Genomic DNA, 25,967 nt, shown 5'->3' with positions numbered 1-25,967 from the left:
TATTTTAAAGGATTGCGCTGTAATTAAATTTAATTTTAAATCGCGCTAAAAATTATATCAACTAATTTAACAAAAATTATCAATTAAATCTAAATTAGGTAATTGAAAAAGATTATATTCCCTTATAATTTATTTCTTAAAATAAACTTATACTTAACATAATCTTTTTTTGTTTAATTTATTTGCAATTTATTTTATTTTTTTACAATTTAAATTATTTATAATTTATTTATTTGTTCTAATGTATTTAATGTAGTATTTTTAATAAAGATTATAAACATTTTATAGATAGGTTTTATCAGTTACCAAATAGATATTTGTAAGCGTAATTTATGTTTTTAAACATATTACGTTAAAAGAACATGATATTGAGTTAATAAGAAACAAAAAATACATTTGTGAAAAGAATTCTCTTAAACGAAAGCACTTCTCTCCTTTTTAAAAGAAAAAATAAAGTTTTTAATTTCCTTTTGGCTATAATAATTTATAATAATCTATGATGGAGAGACTTATATTTATAATAATCTATGATGGAGAGACTTATATTTATAATAATCTATGATGGAGAGACATAATTTACGTAATGAATAAGTTAGTAGACGATTAGAAAAAAACTTTAATAAAACCTGCAAAACTATTTTACATTTATTGGAAACTAAATTTTACATTCAACATTTTACTATTTTACAATTCTTTAAAACTAAATTAATATTTTTAAAATCATATTTAATTTAAAGTCCGCTAAAATTATCAAATTTTTTTTATAAAACAATTTGTTTCTTTATAAATTCTCAGTTGCGGTTAAATCATTTTTTTAAGACCTAATATTTTTTGAATAAATGTCACATAAATGATAGTTTAAAATTTAAAAGATAGTTTAAATATTCATTAAAAGATAGTTTAAATATTCCAAAGATTAAAAGATAGTTTAAATATTCCACAAAAAAAAAAGTTTTCGTTTTACTGAATGCTTTTAACATTTATGAAAAAAGCGAGCTGTTTAACGCTTCTTAACAAGGCCTGTCAGTGTTTTTTTTTTTTTTGTTGGCAAATTTAGTTTTATTACTTTTATCTCAAAATCCTTAATTAAAGTTTTTAGAAAAAATAAAATAAAATAGTATTTTTGTTTAAATGGTAAAACTTTTGAGTTTTTATTTAGCAAGTATTTTATTAAATACGTTTACAATTTTTTTAAGATCTAATTAATAATGGAAAATGTGGAACTTTGACATTGTGACTTTAAAAAGATATTTTTATTATTATTTTATATAGTTATATAGTTCTTGAATTAAAAAAGAAAACAAAATAAAAAAAACTAGAACTGCTGATAAAAATCAATAGTCGTCCTTTCAGACCACTTAATTTCATCAAAGGAATATTTTTAGTCGCCCTTTACTAAGTTCAGTAGTCTGGTACCATTTGGATACCACTAGTGTCCACCTATATATATATATATATATATATATATATATATATATATATATATATATATATATATATATATATATATATATGTATATATATATATATATATATATATATATATACACACACACACACACACACAGCCCTCAGAATTAGGGTCGGCATTCGGCAATGCCAACCTAGAAGTGTTTGAGGTCATCATAAAATTGCTGACCTTATTTCAAGGTTTTAATGTTTAATTTTTTTTTTAATGTGTGTATGTATTTATGTATGTATATGTATGTATATCATAAATGTATGTGTGTGTGTCTATATATATATATATATATATATATATATATATATATATATATATATATATATATATATATATATATATATATATATATATAAATTCTAGCAATGCCACCTCATGAAAAAGTATTGTTGCCCAATTTATCTCCAACTATGACAACAGGAACAATTGTTTCTTGGGAGAAAAAGGTTGGGGATAAAATTAATGAAGGTGATGTGCTTGCATTAATTGAAACTGATAAATCTACTATGGAAATGGAGACTCCAGAGCCAGGCTATCTTGCTAAAATTATAGTTCCAGTTGGAACAAGAGATGTTGCTATCAATCAGTTAATTGCTATAATTGTTAGTAACGAAGAGGACTTGGATGCATTTAAAAACTATACTGGAGAAGAGGTTGTTTTTTAGTTGTTTTTTTATTCTTTTTATGGAAATGCATGATAAATTACAGCAAAAATATTATTTTATGTATATAGCAACAAAACAAGATTAGTTATTGAAAATTTATTCATTTTTCACCATCATTAGTTTAAGAAATAAGGAACTAGGTGGAAAAAACTTTTAAATTATCAACATCCAGCTAGAATATTTCTACCATATCTTATACTTAATTTACCTCCAGGCCTTGTTATGAGTTTTTGTTCTGTAGCACTACATATTTATATTAAAGTTAAGTCTTAGTTGAAGATTTTAATTTTTTTAATGTTATTAGTTGTTAGTATTTTTTTAAATGTTGTTAATTTTTTAAATGTTGATTATTTTTTAAATGGTGTCAACTCTAAAATATGCTTAGCATAAAATATGTTGTTTTATAGTTTATTTACACTTCAAGTATTAAACATATTTAGTATGAAATTATATTCTAGTTAAAGTATTAAATTTTTCATTTTTGTTGAATGTTGAAAACATAAACATTACAGCCACAATTATTAAGAATTTAAATATTTTAATGTGAAATAATTTTGTTGTAACTAAAAAAAGAATATACATCAACATTAATTTTTTACATTGGCTATGAATTTACAACCGGGGTGTTTAATGCCAGAATCCTGGACTATTTCATATTCCAGTTTTGAGATTTTCACAATCATGGTATTTTGGTAGTTAAAGTATTTTTTCATTATATCACTAATTTTCTGGGATAAATTGTTGTTCTCAGTTAAAAAAACTGTGTTAAAGGGTACAAAAATAATTCTATAAAATTTAAATATGTACTCTAAAGTTTTTTTACAGTATTTTTAAGTTTGATCAATTTTTATAAAGTATAGTAAAATGTATGAATTTGTTTATTCATCATCAAAATTTACCAAGCAAAACCATCATATAAAAATAAAGTTCTAGCTGTAAAAACTGATGAAGTGGCGAAGCATCAGGTACCACTATGATGACATAATTCGAGACACACAGTGTGTCCTGCCAAGTATTTGATTCGCTCTAGCTGCTGCAGCTTCTACTTGATGATTAACCTTTAGGTTGTTTGTTAGGGCACCTAAGTCACATTCAATAACTGTTATTCCAAGTTCTATTCCATTGTTGCCTATGTCAAGCATTGAGTAAAGATGCACTGACTATTTGAGTGACCAGCATACATGATTTTACATTTGTCAAGGTTGATAAACATGAGCAACTTCTTAGAACATTCGACTGCATAATTTATGTCTAGTTGTAGTTTTATTGCATTATCTTCTGTTATGATGACCCATAAGATCATACTGTCATCGACATAAAAGACAGTAAGATCTTAGGGATAGGGTATCTTAGATTGTAGTCTTTATATGATTTGCCATGTTGTCTGGAAAGTTGTTAATATATATCAGAAACAGAAGTATACCTAACACTGAACCTTGTGGAACTCCACTAGTAACATTTACCCATTCAGACTTGCTATTTCTGATAACCACCCTCTATTTTCGTTTTTTTAACCAATCTGTTATCCACTCTAGAAGTGCACCATCTATGCCATATGCTTCAAGTTTTAGAAGATGACACTGGTGTGGCACTTTGTTGAAAGCTATAACAAAGTCTGAGTTAATCACGTCTATCGCATAGTTTTGAAATAGTGCTTCTGTGAAGATCTCACATGCTTCTAGTAGATTAGTTGTACAGCCGTGTATTGAAAGCTATACATGTTGAGATTTTGTGAAGAGCCTGTTTTCAAGACAATGTTTCATGATTTTCTTGTGTATAAAATTTTCCATTATCTTACAGGGTATTAATGTGAGAGACACTGGTCTGAAGTTCGAGCATTTCCTTCGGCGTCCATTTTTAAATATAGGAGTTGCGTTTTATAGCTTCCTTAGGTTGGGGACTCTGCCTTCAGCCAGTGATTTTTTGAAAATCATAACTAACGGCCTGGCTAATGCAGTGGTACAGTTTCAAAGAACACATTGATGCATGTTATCATAGTCTTTTGACTTTATCTCAATAAGCTCTTCTAGTTTTTGCTGAACAGATTTAGTTGTTGTTTCTACTTCACTCAGGACACATTCCATTTCTATTCAGTTTTCAAAGGTTGGCATGTGATGTAATTGCATCTGTTCAACAACAAATAAAGACTGGAAATAAACATTAAATGAGAAATTTTATGACTATCTGTCGTATGATTTCCATTGTTGTCTTTCAGAGACTTCACCATTTCATTTGCTATTAGCTTCTGTTTGACTTGATTATGAAGATGTTTTGGATTGATTTTGAAACAGTTTGCAATTTAATTTTCGTACTTAACAACTAATTTTTAACTTAACAATCTTCGCTTTAAACAAGGCTGCAAGCAACCACCATAAGAGTTGGAAATTACTGGAAGAGAAAAGATAAAGTTTGTAGAGCAAGATAATGATTGACAGACGACTTCAAAGATTGCAAATTTTATGAATCAGTAAAGCAAGATGAAGGAAGCGAATTCCAAAGAACTGATGTTTGAGGAAAAAAAACTAGGTGAATAAGAGTTTTTGGAACACTTAGGAACAGTTACAGAAAAAGGATGAGACTTAATTGAATGACAAGTAAGACGAGAATGAATTTTAGTAGATGGCTCAAGAGACTAGCTCTTTTATCTGAATTAAAGTTTACCAGTCACTGTAAGCCCCATGCTGTGGCAGAAAAGAGATCCTTTTCAAGCTCAGATGCCCCCTCCAAGCAATCAGAGAGTGTTGGCTTCTTATCATGGCAAGAATAAATGGCAGTGACATCAGCAAACATTGCCACCTTAAATGTGAGAATATCTGGAAGATCATTAAATTAAATTAAAAAGAGTATAAGGCCTATGATTGAACCTTGAGGAACCCCTAAAGTAACAGGATATGAAGAATAGTGCTGTCCATCGAGGACAACCTTTATACTACGATTAGAAAGGAAGGACTCAATAATCTTAAAGATATTACCAGATACACCGTAAGAAGAAAGCTTATGGAGAAGACCAGCATGCCAAACTTTATCAAAAGCTTTAGAAATGTCAAGAACAATAGCCCCTCCACCTTTATCTAATGCATGATAAAACCTATTGGTTATTACTGTTAGCAAATCAGCTGTAGAACAAGAAGATCGAAATCCATATTGTTGGTCAGAAAGTAAGTTATTAGATTCAAGATGAGAAATTAAGTGTTTGTTAATTAAAGATTCAAAAGCCTTGCTTATGATAGGAAGAAGACTAATGGGACGGTAGTTAGACAAATTAGATCGCTCTCCAGAATTTTTGAAGATAGGGATAACAGATGCCGCTCTCCAGCAGGCTGGAAAACAAGACTCTGATAAGCACTTGTTGAATAGTTTAGACGACTTGTTGAGAGTATAGACGACAGCTCTGGAGAACACTTCTGCTAGACAAACAGTTCCCATCTATTTGCGGTTAACTGACTATTTGGTTAACCAAAAAGTCTTATAAAGCACAAACTGTTTTGCTTTTGTTAAATATTTGCCTGTCAGGAATAACGGTTTTGCAACCAATGTAGTGAGTACTCGTTGTCATTAGTGATGCTTTCTGAATACAGGATCTTCCAAATTTCAACAAACCTTGTGTTTTGTTTAAACTAATTTTTAAAAAATCAATGTTAAACTTTGTCAAGTCAGACAGTGACTATAGTCCTATATTATATATTTACAACAAAACATGGAAAAAGATATAAAAGAACAGATATTAAAAAATGTAGGAATTATCATCATTATCATTCATCGTCTCAACATCGCTGCTGATTTGAATTTCATCATCGTCATCTTCTTCTTCATTATCAGCTACCAAGTTTCCACATAACTCCAGTATCTCTGCATGTTCTGGTGTTAATTGATTTCTTTTCTTTGTAATAACATTTCCGGCTGTTGAAAATACTTGCAAATTATAGAGCCTTCCCAAAATACATTTTGGGAAGGCTCTATAATTTGTGGTTTTGAAACTTTTTTGTTATGGTTGGTGCCAACTTAATCATTTTAACAACTGACAAATCCGAATTTGAACAAGACTGATGATGCTTCTTTTGTAGCAATAGCATGTGATACAATATGGTTTGCTACAGCATGTTTTATAGCAGCTTCTGGTAGCCTCAGAAAGTATTTTATTTGTACTTATAAAAAAGAACCTTGCCAAGAATGTCAAGGTAGCATACACTTTATTTTAGGTTTTTATTTGGCACACTAGTTCTGAAAAATTATTTAGATAAAGAAAATTATTTAGATTTAGAAAAATTAAGGAATTTTTGGAATAAGGAAATTTAGATATAAAGAGAATGGAATGAGTGAATGGAATGAATGGAATGAATTTGGAATGGAATGAAGAGAATGAATGAGAATGGAATGAATTTTGGAATAAGGAAATTTAGATATAGAGAATAAGAGAATTTAGGAATAAGGAAAAATTAAGAAATTATTAGGAAAATTATTTAGATGGAGAAAAATAAAAAAAAATAAAAAAACATGATTTACTCCCCCTCCACTCTTACTTCCTGTGAACAGCAATTCTGCATGCTCCACAGATTTTTTGAGGTACTATAGTGTGAAGAAAATTGATATTCGTTAAGAAGATATGCATAGTTTTATCTGTCTGAATGGATAGTGTTCTAAAGTGTTTCTTCATGCAGAAAGTATAAACAGTATTTCTGTTTTCTTTATGACATCTTTTTTGAATTGGTATTTTTTGAAAGTGTGTTATTTATTAAACACTAAACAAAAATATAGAATTGTTATACACTGACCAAAATTCATGCTGTATTCTAAATTATTAAGTTTTTGCATTATTACTGTTAATTATTTAGTTTTTTTTCTGCAATAATTAAAATTTTACAAGAAATTACATTTCGATAAAAATACTCATCTTTTGAGATGTTGACTTCATCCAGCTACTGTCTTGTAGGAGGCCTCCTAGGCAAAGACTTTAGGGGTAAGCAGAATAATTCTGTTGACCAGCCTTGAACCCCTACTTCATTTATTAGGCTTGCATAGATGTAAATCTGTGTTACATTGTTTTCTGCCTAGGATGATGAATGCTGGACCTTCTTGACTTTACTCATAGGGTTTTGCTTGTGCCTCCTTGATAGTGACTATGCAACTCTTCTTGTTATCTCCTAATGAGGTAACAGCTCTAAAACTCAGTTTAATGGTTCTGAGGCCGGCTGGTAGTAAGGTTTCCCGAACTTTGTGGTATATCTCAGAGAGGCTGATCTGCGAAGCAATCTTCCATCAATTGAATCTTACCTCTCACAAAACTCACCAGAATTTTGCTTGCTTTTAGTGAGACTAATTTAAATTCTGCTATTCCTTCTTCTGATCCCAGTGTTGATGAGTACTATCCTTTGATTCGCAAAGACTCCAATAGTCACATGCTTGGCTTAGGGGTATACATACACATCAATTGACCTATTTGTCATGAAATTATGTTCGAATCCTTTGACTATTCCTTTATGTGCTTCCACTTAGCACCTCATCACTCTATCACCTTTCTCTTTGTTCTTTATTGTTCTTCTTCTTCCCAAGACTGCACTCTTTTGATCAATTTGATCAGAAAAAATTTCTGATCAAAAATTTCTGCCAATATTGTTGTTTTTGGTGACTTTAATGCTCATCACACTGAATGGCTTGGCTCTAATGTCATTGACCTTGCTGGCACTAAAGCCTATACCTTCTGCATTTCTAAATCTTTTACTCAGATAGTTAACTAACAATTAATTGTGACTCGTTTTCCTCACAACCCTAATCATTTACCTTCACTCCTTGATTTATGTCTGTTTTCTGATCCTACTTTGTGTTTAGTTTCTCCTTTTCTCCCTTAATTGGTTCTGACTATGCAATGATCTCTTTAAATCTTTCATCTCATACTTCATTTTCGGACTTACTTTATCATCACATTACTTACTACAACCCTAAAGCTGACTGGGACTCTTTTCGTGATTTTCTTATGGTCCTTGGGATGATGGTAAAACATTCTGACCCCTCCAGTTATTGTCCAATCAGTCTTCTTTCTGTTATTAGCAAGGTCTTTGAGTAACAAATTTCCCACATCCAATCTTGAGTCAAATAACTTGCTGTCAGACAATCAATTCTGTTTTCGATCCTCTCGCTCTACGGCTGACTTACCATCTGCTATGACGGCAAGATTTTATAGTGCATTAGGTAGAGGCGGAGAGGCTAGGCTATTGCTCTTGACATATCTAAGGCTTTCGACAAAGTTTGGTTTTTTGGCCGATCTTGAATCTGATGTCACTTCTGTAACAGACTGGGGCTCACAGTGGTTTGTAAATTTTAACTGCAACAAAACTCATTTATTTACTGCAAACAACTATGGAAGTCCCTGTATGGAATACTGTTGTCATATTTGGGCTGGTTCTTTTAATAATGCTCTTTCTCTTCTAGACAATGTCCAAAAACAAACTGTAAATGTAGTTAGACCCAGTCTATTTGCTAAGCTTGAGCCTCTTTCTTTCATTGTAAAGTTGCATTTCTTTCTCTTTTCTACAAATACTATCATGGTCGCTGCTTAAAGAAGCTATCACCTCTAGTTCCATTTTAAACTCATTCTTGATTGACTTGCCATTCATCAAAGTCTTATTCTTTTACTGTATCTGTCCCTGCATGCTCGAAAAACTTTTATTCGTATAGTTTTTTTCCCCAAACTTCAACCCTTTGGAACTCTTTCCCATCTTCATGTTTTCCTGACTCATACAACCTTCAACTTTTTAATTCTTACATCAACTGTTTCCTTGCTCTCTAACTCTATTCTTTTTTTCTAGTAACTTCCAACTTAATAGTGATTACTTGCAGCTTTGTTGGGAGTGAATCAGAATTTAAAAAAAAAAAAAAAAAAAACCATGTAGTGCTCAAATGACTTTATCCAATCTATTAGCTCGAAATAATTTTTTTTTAGGTTTTAGGAAAAACTTTAGTTTTAGTTTTCTCTATGGATTAGAGGTCATAAACCTTGAGGTCAGAGAGCTGACATCAGATCTCTGACCTCTAAGTTTTTAGCTAGAATTCTAGTTAATGTGTCATGGCTGCGTCTCTTCCATTTCGGAAATAGAAATAAAAAAATACACTACAGCATGCATACAGCAAAAAATCAGTTTTTTAAGTTATTATTAAATAGTTATTATTATTTCTTATTGTTATATATTTATATACTTTATTTATTATTTGTATATTTGTTTATAAGTTGTTATTGTTATATCACCTTATATTTATAAATGTACTATATAACTATTCATAAATATTCATACCTTTTTTAAGTTAGGAATATTTTCATAACTATAAGTTATGAAAATATTCATAATTTAAAAAAGACCTATGAGTTTTTATTTTTACTTTAACTAATAAGGTAAAATTAGTTTTTGTTCAAAATATATTTTTTTGTAATGTGTTTTAGACCACAAAAACTACTCTTGATGCAAAGCTTGATGCTTCACCTTCAACAGTTGCCAGCCATTCACCTCCAGTAGTTGAAGAACCTCCACCACCATCTTCTACAAACCGTGTATTTGCTAGCCCACTTGCTAAACGTGTTGCCTTGGAAAAAGGAGTTGATATAAATGTAAAAACATTTTTATTTTTTTTATTTTAAAGATTTTTAAAAAAAGTCATTTTTACTAAAATCCTATTTAAAAAAAAAGTTAATCAAGTGGAATAAAGAATTATACAAGAAAAATTATTATTAAGAAAAGAATTTATTTATTAAACTAAAAATTTATTTATTAAATTAAAAAATAGCATTTTTAAAGACACTTTAAATATAAAAATTAGACTGACCATTACGACATTTAAAAATATTTTATCATTATAACATTTAACAACATCTTAGAAAAATATTGCTAGTATTTTTAATAATTTTTTAAAAACCTGGAAATTGTTTCAACTATGTCTTTCCCAAAGTTTTATTGATTCAAATTTAAAAGGTAAAACAATTCAAAACCTTTTTCTTTGAAAATGAATTAATGGCAATTTCTAAACAAACAGTGATTTGGAATAGTTTGTAATTTATTAATATTTAATTGATTAACTAGCTGTCATGACCCATACGATGCGGGTCATGGTAAGACTGTTCCACACCCGGCTATTTCTAAACTTATTCTTAATTTAGTCTTCATACCTTAATTTATTTTAGTAAATGGCAAAAAATAAATCAATTTAAAGTTCTGGTAGTAGGTAAAATGCAAACTTTTTTGCAAACCATCTATTGGTTGTTAAATTATAATTAATTTAAAAGAAAACAGTCTAATTTAAATAAAATGTAATGAATACCATTATATTTAATTTAAAAAATTGATGAGCAAATGTTTTTTAAATATCATAACTGTTTTACTGACTGCCTAAAGTTCTTGCCTTTTGGTTAACAGTTAATTTACTATACTTTAGAACTTATTTAGTATTTTTAATTATTACATTATTACTTATTTACTTCAATATTTTTTACAAAATAAAAGTATCTTTAGTATAAAAGACAGTTGCATAACATTTCTTCAGGTATTTTCGGAAACTTAGGCTATGCTAATAATATTTTAACCCTCTCATTAAGATTTATTTAAAAAGCAAGTTTGAACATTGAAAAATGGGCCCAAGAGACCTAGTTACTTCAAATAAGTTAGCTTTATCTGTTTGATATTTTTTATAAAAGTCTTTCTGTAATAAAACTCTTAACAAATTCATACAATTAAGCTGTTTTTACTGCCAAATTAGGCAAATAAATTATTAAACCTGTTGTTTGTGCATTCGATACTTAATGCAATTGGAAACCGTCTTGATTGTACAAAAGATGATAAAAGTATAAATGGTTTCCATTCACATATAAAAAGATATTGAAAATATAAAAAACGAAGCAAAAATAGCCAATATATCTATTCAAAACAATAATTCCAAAGATAAAAAATATAGAAATTTATTTGAGAAACAAACAAAAAATTTTTTTTGAGATAAAATAAAAATATAAATTTTAAAAAAAAAATTACAAAAAAATTTTATATTCAACATAAAAATGTATCAAAAATACTTATAAAAATAATTTAAATTAAAACATTCTCTCATTATTATATATCTTTTAGTAAATGGTATGAAGATTATCAAGCTTTGTTTTAGCTTTTTGAATACAATCAACATTCAGAACATTTCTTAAATTCTGCTATGTAGGAACTTTCAAATCAATCATAGGGGAAAAAATTCGATCTAAAAATGTAACAAAATTGTTATTGAATTCGCTTTAATGCTTTTTTATACAGATTAATTTGTTATGTACTCTATTTATTTTAAAACTCAAAAGTTTGACAGATAACAAATAAGAAACTTACTTAGTGAGGTTGTTTTTCTTTTGTAAAAGTTTCAAGATTTATTGTTGCAGGTTTGGATTAACAACTCTTTTTAAAAAAGCAATGCTAAAAATAAATGATCACAATAAGATAAACCTTTGTTTTTATTTGAAAACTGAATCCTTAGCTTTTAGTGAATGATTATATGTAGTCAGTTTCAGTAATGAAACTACCCAATAATCATTTTAAACTAAAGACCCTGACGTAAAAGTAAACCGAGTCATCTATCAGCACAACACAACAACAATATCACAAAGTTAACAAATAACATAACATATTACAGTAACCTTAAAAGGGATCAAATAACATAACATATTAAACCTTAAAAGGGATCAAGAAATTAGCTTTTTAAAAAATGTAAGAGTTATTGGAAGTATAATCCATAAATAAAGGCTCAAATTAAATTTTAAAATTAGTTTAAGTTAAGGGTTATCAAGTTATCCAGAGTTTATTGTCCATATTTTAACTACTAACAGCACACACATAGAAACACTAACAAAATATAAACCCATAAAGCCTTATATAACACATAATAAAAACACACATTACCACATCATATGACACATAAAAATACTTGTCAAAAACTATAAATCAAGAACATTTACAAATATGACATTTGTGAAATATTCATTCAATAACATACCTTGTTTATGCATGTGTACATGCAAATGTTATGCATGTGTTATGCAAATGACTTGGTTTTAGAACATGCTACTTATAAAAAATCTAATATTAAAAAAATGATAATAATAACAGTTAATCAATTTAATGAGTCAAGTATTGAAAAATAAAATTGTACAATAAAAGCAATCAATGTACTAATTCAAGTATAAGTACAACAACATACTTGTTGTACCAGAAGAAGCAGCTTGAGCTGTATATATAAAAATACAATAATAATAATAATAATAATAATAATAATACACTCTTGCTGTAAACTCACAAGCCAAGTCACAACACTTTAAAGCCATAAAAATAACATAACCACTTACATATAATAAATATAGAAGCACTTTATATATTAAGGTATTTACACATTTATGACACAGAATTTATGATTGCATCAAATTATCTGATATAAAGATTTAAGATCTTATAACTGATTCAACAGATATTAACAGATTATAATAGAGATGATAAAGATTTGAGAATACCTTATCGTGTGGTCAAAAATATAAAGTGATATATAATATGGCCAAGCGTAACAAAACTCAGTGTCAAACACGCCCAAATGAGTAACGGCAGCAGCATTAAATTAAATATTAATCATATAGGACCAATTAGTTTGTATTTAAGACTAAAAGTTTGTCTAACAGCAAGCCTATAACTATAATACTGGAAAGTATTATAGTTATAGGCTTGGTGTAACATGGTGCTCCAATTGATTGTGCCATCATCATTTTTTCATCCTCTACTTCTCCCATGTTTTTAAATCCAGAAGCAATGGGTTAACTTTATTATTTAAAGTTTGTAAGAGTTGCATTAACTCATTTATACAACCATCATTACCAGGTTGTTCCACTATGAATGACACTGCAACATTAGGGTCATATATATTTAACTGACAATATGTGGGTAGAAAGCCTTCTTCAGACCTTAAACTTCCAACACGATGCAAAATTTACCCACAAACCCTAAAACAGAAAGGGCAATTATTTATCTCAGCTCACCTAGGCTCATCTCTTTCATTTTAACAATAATTTACCTCAGCTAGCCTAAGCTCATCTCTTTTGTTTTGGCAACGGTTCAATTCATCCTGCCTGGTTTCTTTCATTTCGACAAAGTCTAATAATTTTACTTCTTAAATTATCAGACATAACCAAGCATCAAAGGAGTGTGTAAAAATGATGCCTAATATAATAAAAGTTGCACTTTTATTTTAAGAATGAACTTTAAGTTTTCTTTCTTAACTTATCTAAAATAAAGTGTAAGCAAACAAAACAGAGCATAATATAATTATCTAATTATATTCTACCTCTACTAATAGTCATATTCAAATAAGATGTTTTAAAATAATATAGCAATGTATTAAGATAAAAATATTTTTAACATATTTCTATCAATAACTTAAAATAGTTATAAATAAGTTGTTAAAATAGTTATAAATAATTTATAAATAATTATAAATAATCTTTATAACTGAGTAGTGTTTATATATTTAAGGTAGTTATTAGTAATTATTGACAAAATATTTTTAATATTTAATCAAAAAAACAATAAAAAGTAATTAATAAAAGTTACAAAATGTTTACAGGTAAGAACTCATAAATAAAGTAAATTGAAAAAATTATAAAGCCTGTCTGCTCAGCAAATACTTCTAGCATTGAACAGTGAAATGTAATCCTCAGTCAAAAAAAATTTTTCATTACTTTGAAACACATTTAATGCAAGATTTGCAATTAATAAGTAAATACAAAACTATTAATAGAAAACCCCTATAAACAATCATATATTCGCCTCAAGTGAAGAAACATGGAAATATCTTGAACTGTTTTAATTTTTTTATATATTTAATATTCTAAAGATAAAATGTATAAAACATTAAAATATTATTATGGAAAAAACATTCTCTATACAAAAAATCCTAAAAATTTAATGAAAATTATTAAAACTTATGTAATACTTTGTACACTTACCTTTATAAAAAAACAAACAATAAGTTAAACATATTTAATGAAGGAAATAAAAATTTATAAATTTTTAAATGAGGAGGAGCTATTAATAAAAAGAAATTTTTAACAAAATTTATCTATCATAAAAGCATAAATTGTTAACAAAAATTAACAAAGTATATATCTCTTAAACAAATTTACTCAAACAGTAACAGTATATAAATATTTAATTAAGTATATATTTTTTCAATAAAATTTACTTAAAATTATAAATATTAAAAAAATTATAGATATTAAAAAACTATATATCTTTTCAGCATTTTTTATAAACACATTCTTTCAACAATATTTTTTCAACACATTTTATGACTACAAACAGATTTAATTTATATGTTTCTTCATGACAGACTTAACTGGCACGGACAACAATCGTGCTCTAAACAAAGCCAAGTCACATAATAGCAAAGTACACCACTTGGCTAGCAAGGTCAACACTCTTGTTGTAAACTAAGCCAAGTCACAACAATTTGAAACCATGCAAATAACATAATAACCACTTACAAACTATAAACACATAACATTATAACACATCACAAACATAAAAACACTTCATATATAAAAGATATTTACACACTTACAAAATATAAACCCATATAACCTTAACACATTTAAACACATATTAAATAACACATAAATATAATTAAATATATAAATTAAGAAAAATATATAAATTAGAAACATTTATAAAATGCAACATTATTTTTATAATATTTGTTTAACAACATACCTCGTAATAAATGTTTAACAACTTTAAAAAATCAAATAATCAAATGACCTGGTTTTTTATATTATATAAGCAAACAGATTTTCTTTAAAATAAGATATTAAACGATCTTGTTCTTTAACATGCAACATATAATTGATCGTGTGAGATGCTAGAGATTGACCCTAACTTTAAGAAGAGCTTGATGTTTTGAATTTTGAAAAGAGCATCGTCTTCTAGAGTCATCGTCCTCTTCTAATTTAAAGAAATAAAAATTATAGAATAATATACTTTAAATACGATTGACAAAAGACTAATAAAATACTTGACTTTAAAAGTTATTATACTCATTTAAAAATAACATAAGGTTTATCCTTTACTACAGAAGTCATCAAATTAAAAAGTTTTCGATCTTATTACTAATTAAGCTGATGAAGCAAAGTTTTTGATCTTATTACTGATTAAGCAGATATTAACAGATTATAAAGATTTATAAATACCTTATCGTATGGTCAAAAAATATAAAGAGAAATATTATAAGTCCAAGTATGGTAAACACTCTGTATCAAAGGCGCACGAATGGATAACAGCGGCAGCAGCAGCAGTGTTAAATTAAGTATTAATTATAAGCAATTATTATTAGGCTTGTTATATTTCATATATTTTATTATTAATTATATATATTATTTAATTTATTAATGCTCTGCTTTTTTAAGAACATTGGGCACTCTATTTTGAAGAATACACTCAAAATTATTTGTATGCTGGTGCTTTTGATTTTTCTATAGTTATTTTTTTAATATAATTAAAACAAACAGAGAATTAGCTACTCTTTCACCATTAAGAAGACCTACTCTAACAGCCAACTCCTTCACCATTAAAAAGACCTACTCTAACAGCCAACTCTTTCACCATTAAAAAGACCTACTCTAACAGCCAACTCTTTCACCATTAAGATAACCTACTCTAACAGCCAACCCTTGGAATTAAGAAAAATGAGGTCGGCAATAAATTGCCAACCTCAAACTGTTACAGGTCAGCATCAGGTCGGAAAAAAAAATTTGTCTCAAAGGAATTACCATAAAACATAAAAAAAAACAAGGTCAGCAATTTTTTGCCAACCTCAAACACTTTAAGGTCAGCATTGTCAAATGCTGACCCTAATTCCGAGGCCTGAATAGCGCAAAATTTTTTATTTTATCGCAGCTCTTTTTGAAAAAATATTTGTGTAAAAATTAGGGACAAGTCTAACCATTTAAGGGTTGTGTGGTGCTCTTAAAAATATTTAACTAATTTTTTTCCCTGCAGTGCTATTACATTATACATGTAGGACACATAGGTGGCATGAGAAGTCATTTTAAAATAATGTTGTATCGAGCACTACCCTATTATATTTTCAATTTTAAATTTAAAAATTTTTAGATTTATATTATTGTTAATATATAAATATTAAATATAGAGAAATTGTTTATATACAGAATGTTGTTGGATCAGGCCCTCGAGGAAGAATTACTGTGGCTGATATTGAAAATTTCAAAACCCCTTCTATTGCTCCAAAAATTGAAAAAGTTACAGCTGTTCCGATATCTAAACAGCCAGCCCCAGAATTGCAAAGCACACCATCTGTATCCCAGCCCTCATTGGTTCAGCCACCAATGGCTGAAGGTGTAATGTTTAAAGACATACCTTTATCAAATATGAGAAAAACAATAGCCAAGCGGTTAACTGAGTCAAAGCAAACTGTGCCTCACTATTATTTAACTTCTGAAATCAACATGGATAAAGTTTTTGAGTAAGAATTTATATTTAATTTTTTATTCATATTTTTTTATAAAATGTATATTTTGCTAACTATTTGCAAATCTACTTTTTCTTTGCAAATAGGTTGCGAGCTCAACTCAATGCTGAAAGCCTTGGAGCTTTTAAACTTTCTATAAACGATTTTGTAATTAAAGCTGCAGCATTATCTCTTCGCAAAGTGCCAGAATGCAACTCTCAATGGTTTTCTGAGTATATTCGTCAGTATGTCATTATTTTTATTCAAAACATAAAAATAGATAACTTTTTTTTCTTTGCCAAAATTAAATTTTTTATGTTGTTATTACAACATATTGTTTTAATAACAACAATGTGTTGTTATATGTATAGTATATATTATATATAGTATAGTTATATGAATGTTGTTATAGTATATAGTATGAATAGTATATAGTATAGCAGTAGTAGTGTTAAAAATCATATGTTAAGAATGTATTAATCTTATTATTATGCAGTAATCTTGTGTTAAGATTTGTTGTCATAATAATTAGTAATAAAGTCTTGTAAAAAATTAAAAAAAAAATCTCAAAAAGCTCTTTACATATTATTAATAATATTTGTTAATTATTAATAATAATTCAATAGTAATATTTGTTCAATATGTGCAATTATGATACTATTATTAGGTTATACTTATTATTAGGTTTAGGAATACTGGTCAGCAGGAATAGTGGTCAGCAGGTTAATTTGATTAAGTTTAAAAGGTTGCAATGTGTATTAACCAATCATCAGTTATAGAATGTAATTTTTTTTTAAATTGTATTCACTGTTCTATTGTTGAAGATGGTTCCTATGATTGTAACTTATGGCTACTCATTTTTATATTCTTATTATTGTTTTTACAACCTCTCAACCAAAAGCTCCAAAATACCACGTTTGATGAACAAAATTGTTTTGCGAAGAAACAAATTGAGTGCATCTTTCAAATTTATTATTCCCTTTAAAGTTTAAATGTTTTTAACATTGCAACAATTGAAACATAGTTGTCTAATATGGAAGTTTTAATATAACTATTAACTATTTTGAAACATCCTTAAAAACATTAAAATTTAGACCTCATCAATTTATTTAAAAAAAATTAAAGTTATTGAAAAGTCTAATTAAATTTATAAAAATTAACTTATCACAAATTTTTGTAAATGTTTAACATTATGGTGGCAACTAAATAAAATTTATTTAGTTACTTAACAATTATTTTGCTTAGTAATAATTGTTATGCTTGAATTGCTATGCCTAAATACTTATGCGCAAATAAGGAAGCCATTTATTAATAAACTTCATCCTACCAATTTACATTATTTCGTATCATTTACTGCTCAATTACAAAAGAATAAAATTACTTAGCCATTCAAGTTGCAGCTTTTATACTATTTGCGCAGGTTCTTCCTTAAAATGCAAAGTGGCTAATTTTGTACAGTTATTTGTAGGTATATTATGTAAGATTCTACTATGAATGTTTATTTAGTGGGAGAGCATGATAAAGATGAATTTAAATTAATAAAATATTCAGATACTGGTTTTCAACAAACAGTAAAATCTAGTTTCATAATTAAATGTAATAAAAAACTCCCACCGGCACAATCACCAGAAAGTTTTAAACTTTCCTTATTTAATTCTTTCAAGTAACTGTCATGTGTTTCAAAATAAAAATAAAGTATTTTCAGCTTTGTCAATTTTCGTTTTGCTTGTTATTTATCAAAATCACAATGACAAAATTGTTGCACTTGATCATTTTTAGCACTTCAAATGCTAACAAAGGTTCACGCAATTTGACATCATCAGACATTCTTCATACATTTGATCAATAAAAATTTATAGAATACTTTTAACATGTTTCTGATTTGTAACTATTTTTTCTAAACTTTCATGTGTTTAAATTAAATTGATTTGAATCCTTTATTTAGAACTGCTGCTCAATTGGTTCACTCACAATCAAATGTATGTGTTGTGGTTTCACTTTATCGAAAATACTTGATGTGGTTTCACAAAAAAAAGTCTATTTATCATCCATATAAGATTCATAAATCAAGTTAGTTTAGTTAGGAATTTTTTTTTAGTCTAACTTTTTGAATGTCATAGTTATAGATTTGATTTATATAAAGTATAAAAATCAATGAAAAACTCTTTTTAGTTTTGAAGTTTTTTTCAGTAATTTTAGTTATTTAAGATTGGTTTATGAAAAGTGTCTATGTGCTATCATCATGAGTTTGAGATATCCATACATAAAAAGATTTTTCACAGATTTTCGCACTTGAGTTAGCAGCAGCAGAGAGTTAAATATAATTGCTTTAAGTTACTAAAGTTTATTTGCTAAGTTCTATTTTCTGTTCAACATTTTTTTGGGTAGGATGTGCAGTTGATTGAACATTTTTAATGAAAACTCAGAAAAACATAAAAAAAAGTAACAATTCACAACATATCTCTTTGTTTTTTGTTTTTTTTTATCTATTTCACTTAAAGATTATGCTGAGAAACTTAATGGTTTATAAATAAACAATTCAATTGTCTCTTGAATTATCAGCTAATAATTATTAAAAATAAATCCATAATAATATAATCCATACTGAATTCTCTGATACCACCTTTTCATTCATAATTTTTCTAAATAAGATGGGTGACATCTAAAGTTTTTTAAAAAAGATGACTGACAGCTAAAGTTTTTTAAAAAAGATGGGTGACAGCTAAAGTTTTTTAAAAAAGATGACTTACATCTAAAGTTTTTAAAAAAGATGGGTGACATCTAAAGTTTTTTAAAAAAGATGGCTGACATCTAAAGTTTTTAAAAAAAGATGACTGACAGCTAAAGTTTTTGTATAATAAAGCTAATAATTAAATTTAAAATTGGATTTTAAGACTGAATCTAGTGTCTAAAATTTTAAGCCTAGTGAGTGGCTTGTTTTATAGTTATTTACTCGCATGTTACCACGAAAAAAATATTTTCTTGAATTTTGTGCTTCAATTTTTTTCCTAATGTGGAAGGGGGGTGTAGTTTTTACATTTTTTTTTAAATGAGAAGAACAATCAAAAAAATATTATTGATATATACTAAATATTCCATAATGTACTCTACTAAATATTCCATAATGTACTCTACTAAATATTTCATAATGTGCTCTACTAAATATTCCATAATGTACTCTACTAAATATTCCATAATGTACTCTACTAAATATTCCATAATGTATTCTACTAAATATTCCATAATGCACTCTAAAATTGTTTTCCAGAATGAGAAAATAAATGATGCTTTCTTCCTACAAGTATACTTATAGCTAGAAGCAAACAGGTTCTTTCAAATAGTGAGTTTATCATTTTGCAAAAGGTTTAAAAAATTTTTGTAATCTATGAAAAATTTTTCAAGGTACTTATATTTGGAGATCTTGCTTTAGACTTTATTATCATTAGACAATTACATTAATGTACTGTACCATTATTTATATTATCATTAGACAATTTATTATCATTAATGTACTGTACTGTACCATTATTTATATTGAAGAATAATAAGCATTTTTAAAAGACAACAAAAGAGAGTTTAAGGTAATGTGCTTTCATGCATACATATATATATATATATATATATATATATATATATATATATATATATATATATATATATATATATATATATATATATATATATATATATATATATATATGTATATATATGTACATATATATATATATATATATATATATATATATATATATATATATATATATATATATATATATATATATATATATATATATATATATATATATATGTACATATATATATAATGTATACATTTACTGACTTTTTTTTATATATTTGCTGATATATAATATACATTTGTTAACTTTTTTTTTTTGCCTTATTCTTTCCATACCTTGTTTTTGAAAAAGAACAAAAAAAACACAAAGAGTAATGAAAAGCAAATATATATGCACATACATTTTTAAGATGTCTAATATAATTACATTTTTTCATTTTTTTTCAAAAAATTAAGAATTATACTATAATTAATTATATAATTATATATTTAAACATTTTTTATAACAAACAAGTTTTTACAATAAATTTTTTTTCTATATACAATTTTTTTTTATAAAATGTAATTGTTTTATATACTGACTTTTTAAGTATTTTTAGTTTTTGTAAAAAAAGGGAAATTTTTTTTGAGTTCCATAACTTTCAAGCTTTTTAATAGTAATGTTGTTCGTTTCAGAATAGTTTCAGAAAATGTTTAAGGTTAACAGTATTTTACTAGTAACCAGCATTGGTTTTATTTTTGAATGAGATATGGAAAATATTAGATAAATTTATATAGGATTGCAGAAGTACTCGCCCTCAGATTATTGTAGAATATCTTTATTAAAATTCTCTAAATCCAATAGGAATCTTTTAATTTTAATAGAATATTTTAGAAGATCCTGTTTCATTTCCTTGGTCCTTCATAAAATTCAATATATATAATAGAAATCCTATATACTCCTATAGGGTATTTGGATTTGAGTTACTTTTGATTCATTTTAAGAAGATTCAAGTATAGAAAAATAACGAAAAATTATTTTTACCCAATTAATTATTAAATCGATGAAGATAGTACATTAAAATACAAAGAGATAGCTCAGTACTTGTAAAGTTTGATTGCAGAGTTAGACAAAAAAAGTTTAAAAATTGCAAACAACTAGAATTAAACTTTAATTATGAAGAATTGTTTTTTATATTAAATAGGAAATTAGTTGCAGTGCTTGGTAACTGCTTTGTTTACAACCTGACTATTTTATTGGTTAGTTAGAACTAAAAATAATAAACTAGGCAAAGTAATCGTTTCGGCTGTCTAAATATCATACTTCAAAAGTATGCAGATATTGATTTTTTGTCATTTTCGACCTTCATTTTCATATAAAGTCGCAACTAGTCCATAGTTTTCTTTTTTAATTTTTTATTTAGTTATTATAAATCTTATATAGTACCTAAAAATACAAACTTGTAATAACTAAAGGGTTAGGCTTAATATCTAACTCAAAAACAGGTATAGTTAATTGGCACAATTTTTGTGATCTCATAATGGTTAAAGCCCTGGGTTTACAATAAAAGTTTGTTTTCAAAAATAAGTTTTGGCTTTTTATCTACCATATAAGAAAATACCTATGCGATAAGAAAAAAATAATGTAGATATAATATAAATTTTTTTAACATAAATCAGACAGCTCATTAGTGAGCTTCTTCAAAATTGTCATTTTTTTAATATGCTTTGCTATTCATACTAGAAGATCAATGCTAAAATATTTATTAAAAATGTATTTATTTGTTCTTTAGATAGTGGATTTCAAAGTTTGATAAATATTTCAGAATTATAGACCAAATGGTGTCAAACTTATTTTCAAATTTAAAATTAGAACAATGCCCATATTTTTCCATAGTGGTTTTATTTGATTTCTATATATTAGCTAGTTGAGAATGGATAAAAAAATATATGGAAGGCATTTGTCTAAATATCGTACTTCATAAATGCACAAAAATCGCTTTTTTGCTTATTTTAATCTTCATTTTCATCCAAAGCCTTTAACATATATTTTAAAAATATATATATTTTTTTGTTAAAACCTTCACCTAGTAAAGTACCTTAAAATCAATTTTCGGGTACTTTTAAAGCATTATGCTTAGGCAGGCCAATATGTTTACTTTACCTATTTTATCATTTTAGTTAACCAAGCTTAGTTAACTAACCAATAACCAAGCTTAGTTAACTAACCAATAAACAATGAGGAGGGGAAATTAAAAATACTTTCTTCTCCATTTCGTCGGTATTCTTAAAAAATTTGTCAATTTTTAAAGTGAAATAAATTTTTGTAAAAATATCTAGAAAACCTTTTAATTTTTTGTGTGGAAATTTACCTTCTAGTATAAATAGCATAAGAAAGAGGATCACGATTTTCCTCAGCCTAATTCCTACATAATGTTGCTCCTATAAAGTTAATGATGTGTTGTCAATAAACATCCATGTTCTATAATTAAGTTTATTCAAAAACAGAAAACGAAAAAAATTACACCCTAATACATCACAATGAAATTTGTATTGATTGAAAGTAATAAATGTAATTATTAGGAGCCTTGCTTACTTGTTTAAAAATTATACCTTTATATAATCAAAGATACATTTCATCATTAACATCATGCAACAAGTCAACTGATTAAATTGTGATTTAAATGTTTTGACCTAAATTTTAAAAAAAAGTATAATTTTTTATACTTTTCATTTAAAATTTATGACAATATTTAAAAAAAAAATTTTTCACCATAAGTTAATAACAGAGTCATAAAGTTGTTATGTAAAAATTGTAAAAATTCTAAATCCTAAAAATAAGGAAGAGATTTACTTTAAATGAGTAAAATTTGTCTAGGAAATTTAATGATTGTTTCCATCTTTATTGACGGAGATGAATTTTTCTTAATTTTGTTTTTGAAATGTTACTATTTTGATACAAAATACCGTCTTTACCTAATATAAATCCCCTATAAATTTTGTGTAAAATAATTTTTTTTTTTTTTAAATCTCAAGCAAGTTATTTTTTACAGCAATAAAATAAAACTCTTAGAAGGAATCAAGTAATGACGGGCTAAGCGCATTTAAAAGACAATTTTTTTATTACGTCTATTTTTAATTTATACGCATTTTGTTTTATGCTTTGTGTTTTATAGTGTTGACTTTTCTAAAGAGTTATTTGTTCTGTTAGAAAAAGTTCATAAAAGAAAAAAAAATTACTATTTTTAAAACTACGTGATTAAACGGGTTTAATTTGTTCAATGCGAAACAGCATGTTTCTAAATAGAATTGACTATCATTAATTGTTTTCTAAAAAGTTTTAAAAAACTGTTGCGATAATAATTTTTTTTTTTACAAAAAATTTTTTTTTTATTCTGTTGCTACTTTCACTAAGTAAATTTAAATAAATTGCTTATAAATTTATGGTTTTTATTGGTAAATATTCAAAGTATTCCTAAGTTGCCATTTTTATCTCCTTTTTTTTTATCAGACTTCGAACCTAAACTTATATAATAAATATATCTTGATACATACTGTACTATTATTAACTGTATACTTTACAGATTCGAAAATGTGGATGTTAGTGTCGCAGTTAGTATCGACGGTGGTCTTATTACGCCAATAGTCAAAGATGCTGATAAAAAAGGTTTAACGGCCATCAGTGCTGATGTTGTTACATTGGCAAACAAAGCTCGAGATAAAACAATTCAGCCGCATGAATTTTTGGTATAACTGTATTTACTTTCTCTATGTAACAACCCGTATTATGTCATGTTTAACGTTTTTTCACTTCTGATAGGGCATTTTTTATTTTCATAATTTATTAATGGTCAATGTTTTTAAATTTAGGTCTACTTATATTCTCTTTTAAATATAAATACGCAGTCTCTTTTTGTTCTTTCCGTTATAACCTTAAGTTATTTTGTTGATGGTCTATAGATTATATTTCTTTATGATTTTTCTGTTCTATCATTGTACACATATTTTTAAACTTATATTTGAATGCTTTAGCGCTTTCATAAAAGTTTATTCGTAATAGCAGTGTTGTTTAATATTTTACAACATAATGTACCGTTTCGTGACGCATTCTGTTTTATAGACCGTGTATTGTTTTTATATTTTCACTTTCGTTTTTAGTATTGTATTAATTTACATAGCACTTTTTTTTGTTTTCTATACTTAGGGAGGAACATTTACTGTGTCAAACTTAGGGATGTATGGCATAAGTAATTTCTCGGCTGTCATCAACCCTCCGCAGGTAGCTAACGTTTACACTATAATTTAGCTTTTTAAGAAAAACCAACATTTTTTAAAATTAAAAACAAATCAATTATGTTTTTTGATCTGCTGTATTTAAGTTATAGATTTATTTTTTTAAACAAAGACTTTCGAAAAAATAACACTCGAAAACATTCTTGTATGTTTTTTTAAAAATAAAAACAATCTATTTTTAGAGTTGCATTCTAGCAGTTAGTGCATCGGAAGATCGTGTTGTTCCAGATCAAACCAGTGAAACTCGGTAAATATTTTTTTTAATTTTGAAAAAAATTGTCTTTTTTTAAAATATTTTTATTATTCTCAAAGTATTGTCACAAATAAATCCAAAAAATCCATCAAATATCGATGTTTATTAACAACAAAATAGTGCAATAGGCTAAGTGTTATTTACGCTGTGACTACTCTGTCTAATTGGCTGCAAATTTCTACGTTGCTGTCAAAACCTTTTGTTTATTGTCTGTATAGGAAGCAACTTTGAGATATTTAAAAGTTTTACAAAGAGAGGTAGGACGAAATTAAATTAGTGGCGGATTTAGGTCTAATGTTTAATAGCCACTTCTCTGAATCTCCGCCTACTTAATATCTCGAAGACTTTTATAAAAACCACATAAGATAAATAGTTTTTGTTGAACAAGGAAATGTCAAGAAATAAAGTGTTTTTGATGAATCAATCGATGTACAGAGTTTTTGTAGCCTATAAGTGCTTTTTAAAAAACATAAATCTTGTCTCGCCATTACCGCCTAATCTTGATTTTGATAAGCGAAATATTAATGAAGACAATTAAACACATTTTGAATAGCAAATATTTCTTTGTTTTATAAGAAAAGTATTGTTGTTTTATTATTTGCCTGGACTGTAATATTTATTTTGAGGTAAGTGAACGCAAACATTAGATTTTTTTTACTTTCAAAACACATGTTTTTTATTCTTTACAGAATGAAAATTTCAAAAATGATGAGTGTGACATTAAGCTGCGATCATCGTGTTGTCGACGGAGCAGTTGGAGCCGCTTGGTTGAAAACATTCCGTGGTTATCTGGAGAAGCCAATTACAATGCTTTTGTAAATAACTCTTTTTAGAGTTTATGTAATTTAGTAATAGTAAAATAATTATTTTTTATTGTTTGTTTTTCTTTAAACCATTGTATAAAATCAAAAATAAAATACAAAGTATTTGAAAACGATGAAAAAATGTTAGTTATCTTTTGAAGCACTTCTCAAAATAAAATACTCTCTTATAAAGTTTCAAAAGTTCGTCGAAGCCTAAATACTCTATTTGAACTTAAATTGGTATTAACGTATAAACCTTTCGGCTTAATTTCTAATAATATGTTATAAATCAAACTAAAGACTTTGAATGTATAAATAAAGAATGTTACATTTCGTGGATAGAAAAATTTAGCTTGTAACTTTTGATGCAGACTCTCCCCCTCCCCCCAATTATCATTAATTTTGTGATAAATTTTCTTAA

At 26.9% G+C, this 25,967-nt stretch overlaps 1 protein-coding gene across 1 annotated transcript in view; it reads left to right on the top strand.

Annotated features, from left to right (window-relative positions):
• Nucleotides 1–25,616, top strand: part of LOC100214734 (dihydrolipoyllysine-residue acetyltransferase component of pyruvate dehydrogenase complex, mitochondrial) — a 53,042-nt gene extending 27,426 nt beyond the window's left edge. Inside the window, exons 3-10 of the mRNA XM_065795413.1 lie at nucleotides 1,826–2,115; nucleotides 9,560–9,724; nucleotides 16,343–16,656; nucleotides 16,749–16,886; nucleotides 23,782–23,944; nucleotides 24,402–24,476; nucleotides 24,673–24,737; nucleotides 25,433–25,616. Of these exons, the coding sequence (XP_065651485.1) occupies nucleotides 1,826–2,115; nucleotides 9,560–9,724; nucleotides 16,343–16,656; nucleotides 16,749–16,886; nucleotides 23,782–23,944; nucleotides 24,402–24,476; nucleotides 24,673–24,737; nucleotides 25,433–25,562 (1,340 nt within the window). The 3' untranslated portion in view covers nucleotides 25,563–25,616. The remainder of the gene's footprint in view (nucleotides 1–1,825; nucleotides 2,116–9,559; nucleotides 9,725–16,342; nucleotides 16,657–16,748; nucleotides 16,887–23,781; nucleotides 23,945–24,401; nucleotides 24,477–24,672; nucleotides 24,738–25,432) is intronic.
• The last annotated feature ends 351 nt before the right edge of the window (nucleotides 25,617–25,967 follow it).

This window comes from Hydra vulgaris, chromosome 04, assembly GCF_038396675.1.
Source record: "Hydra vulgaris chromosome 04, alternate assembly HydraT2T_AEP".
Classification (NCBI taxonomy): Eukaryota; Metazoa; Cnidaria; class Hydrozoa; order Anthoathecata; family Hydridae; genus Hydra; species Hydra vulgaris.
This window is presented reverse-complemented; position numbering and strand designations above follow the sequence as displayed.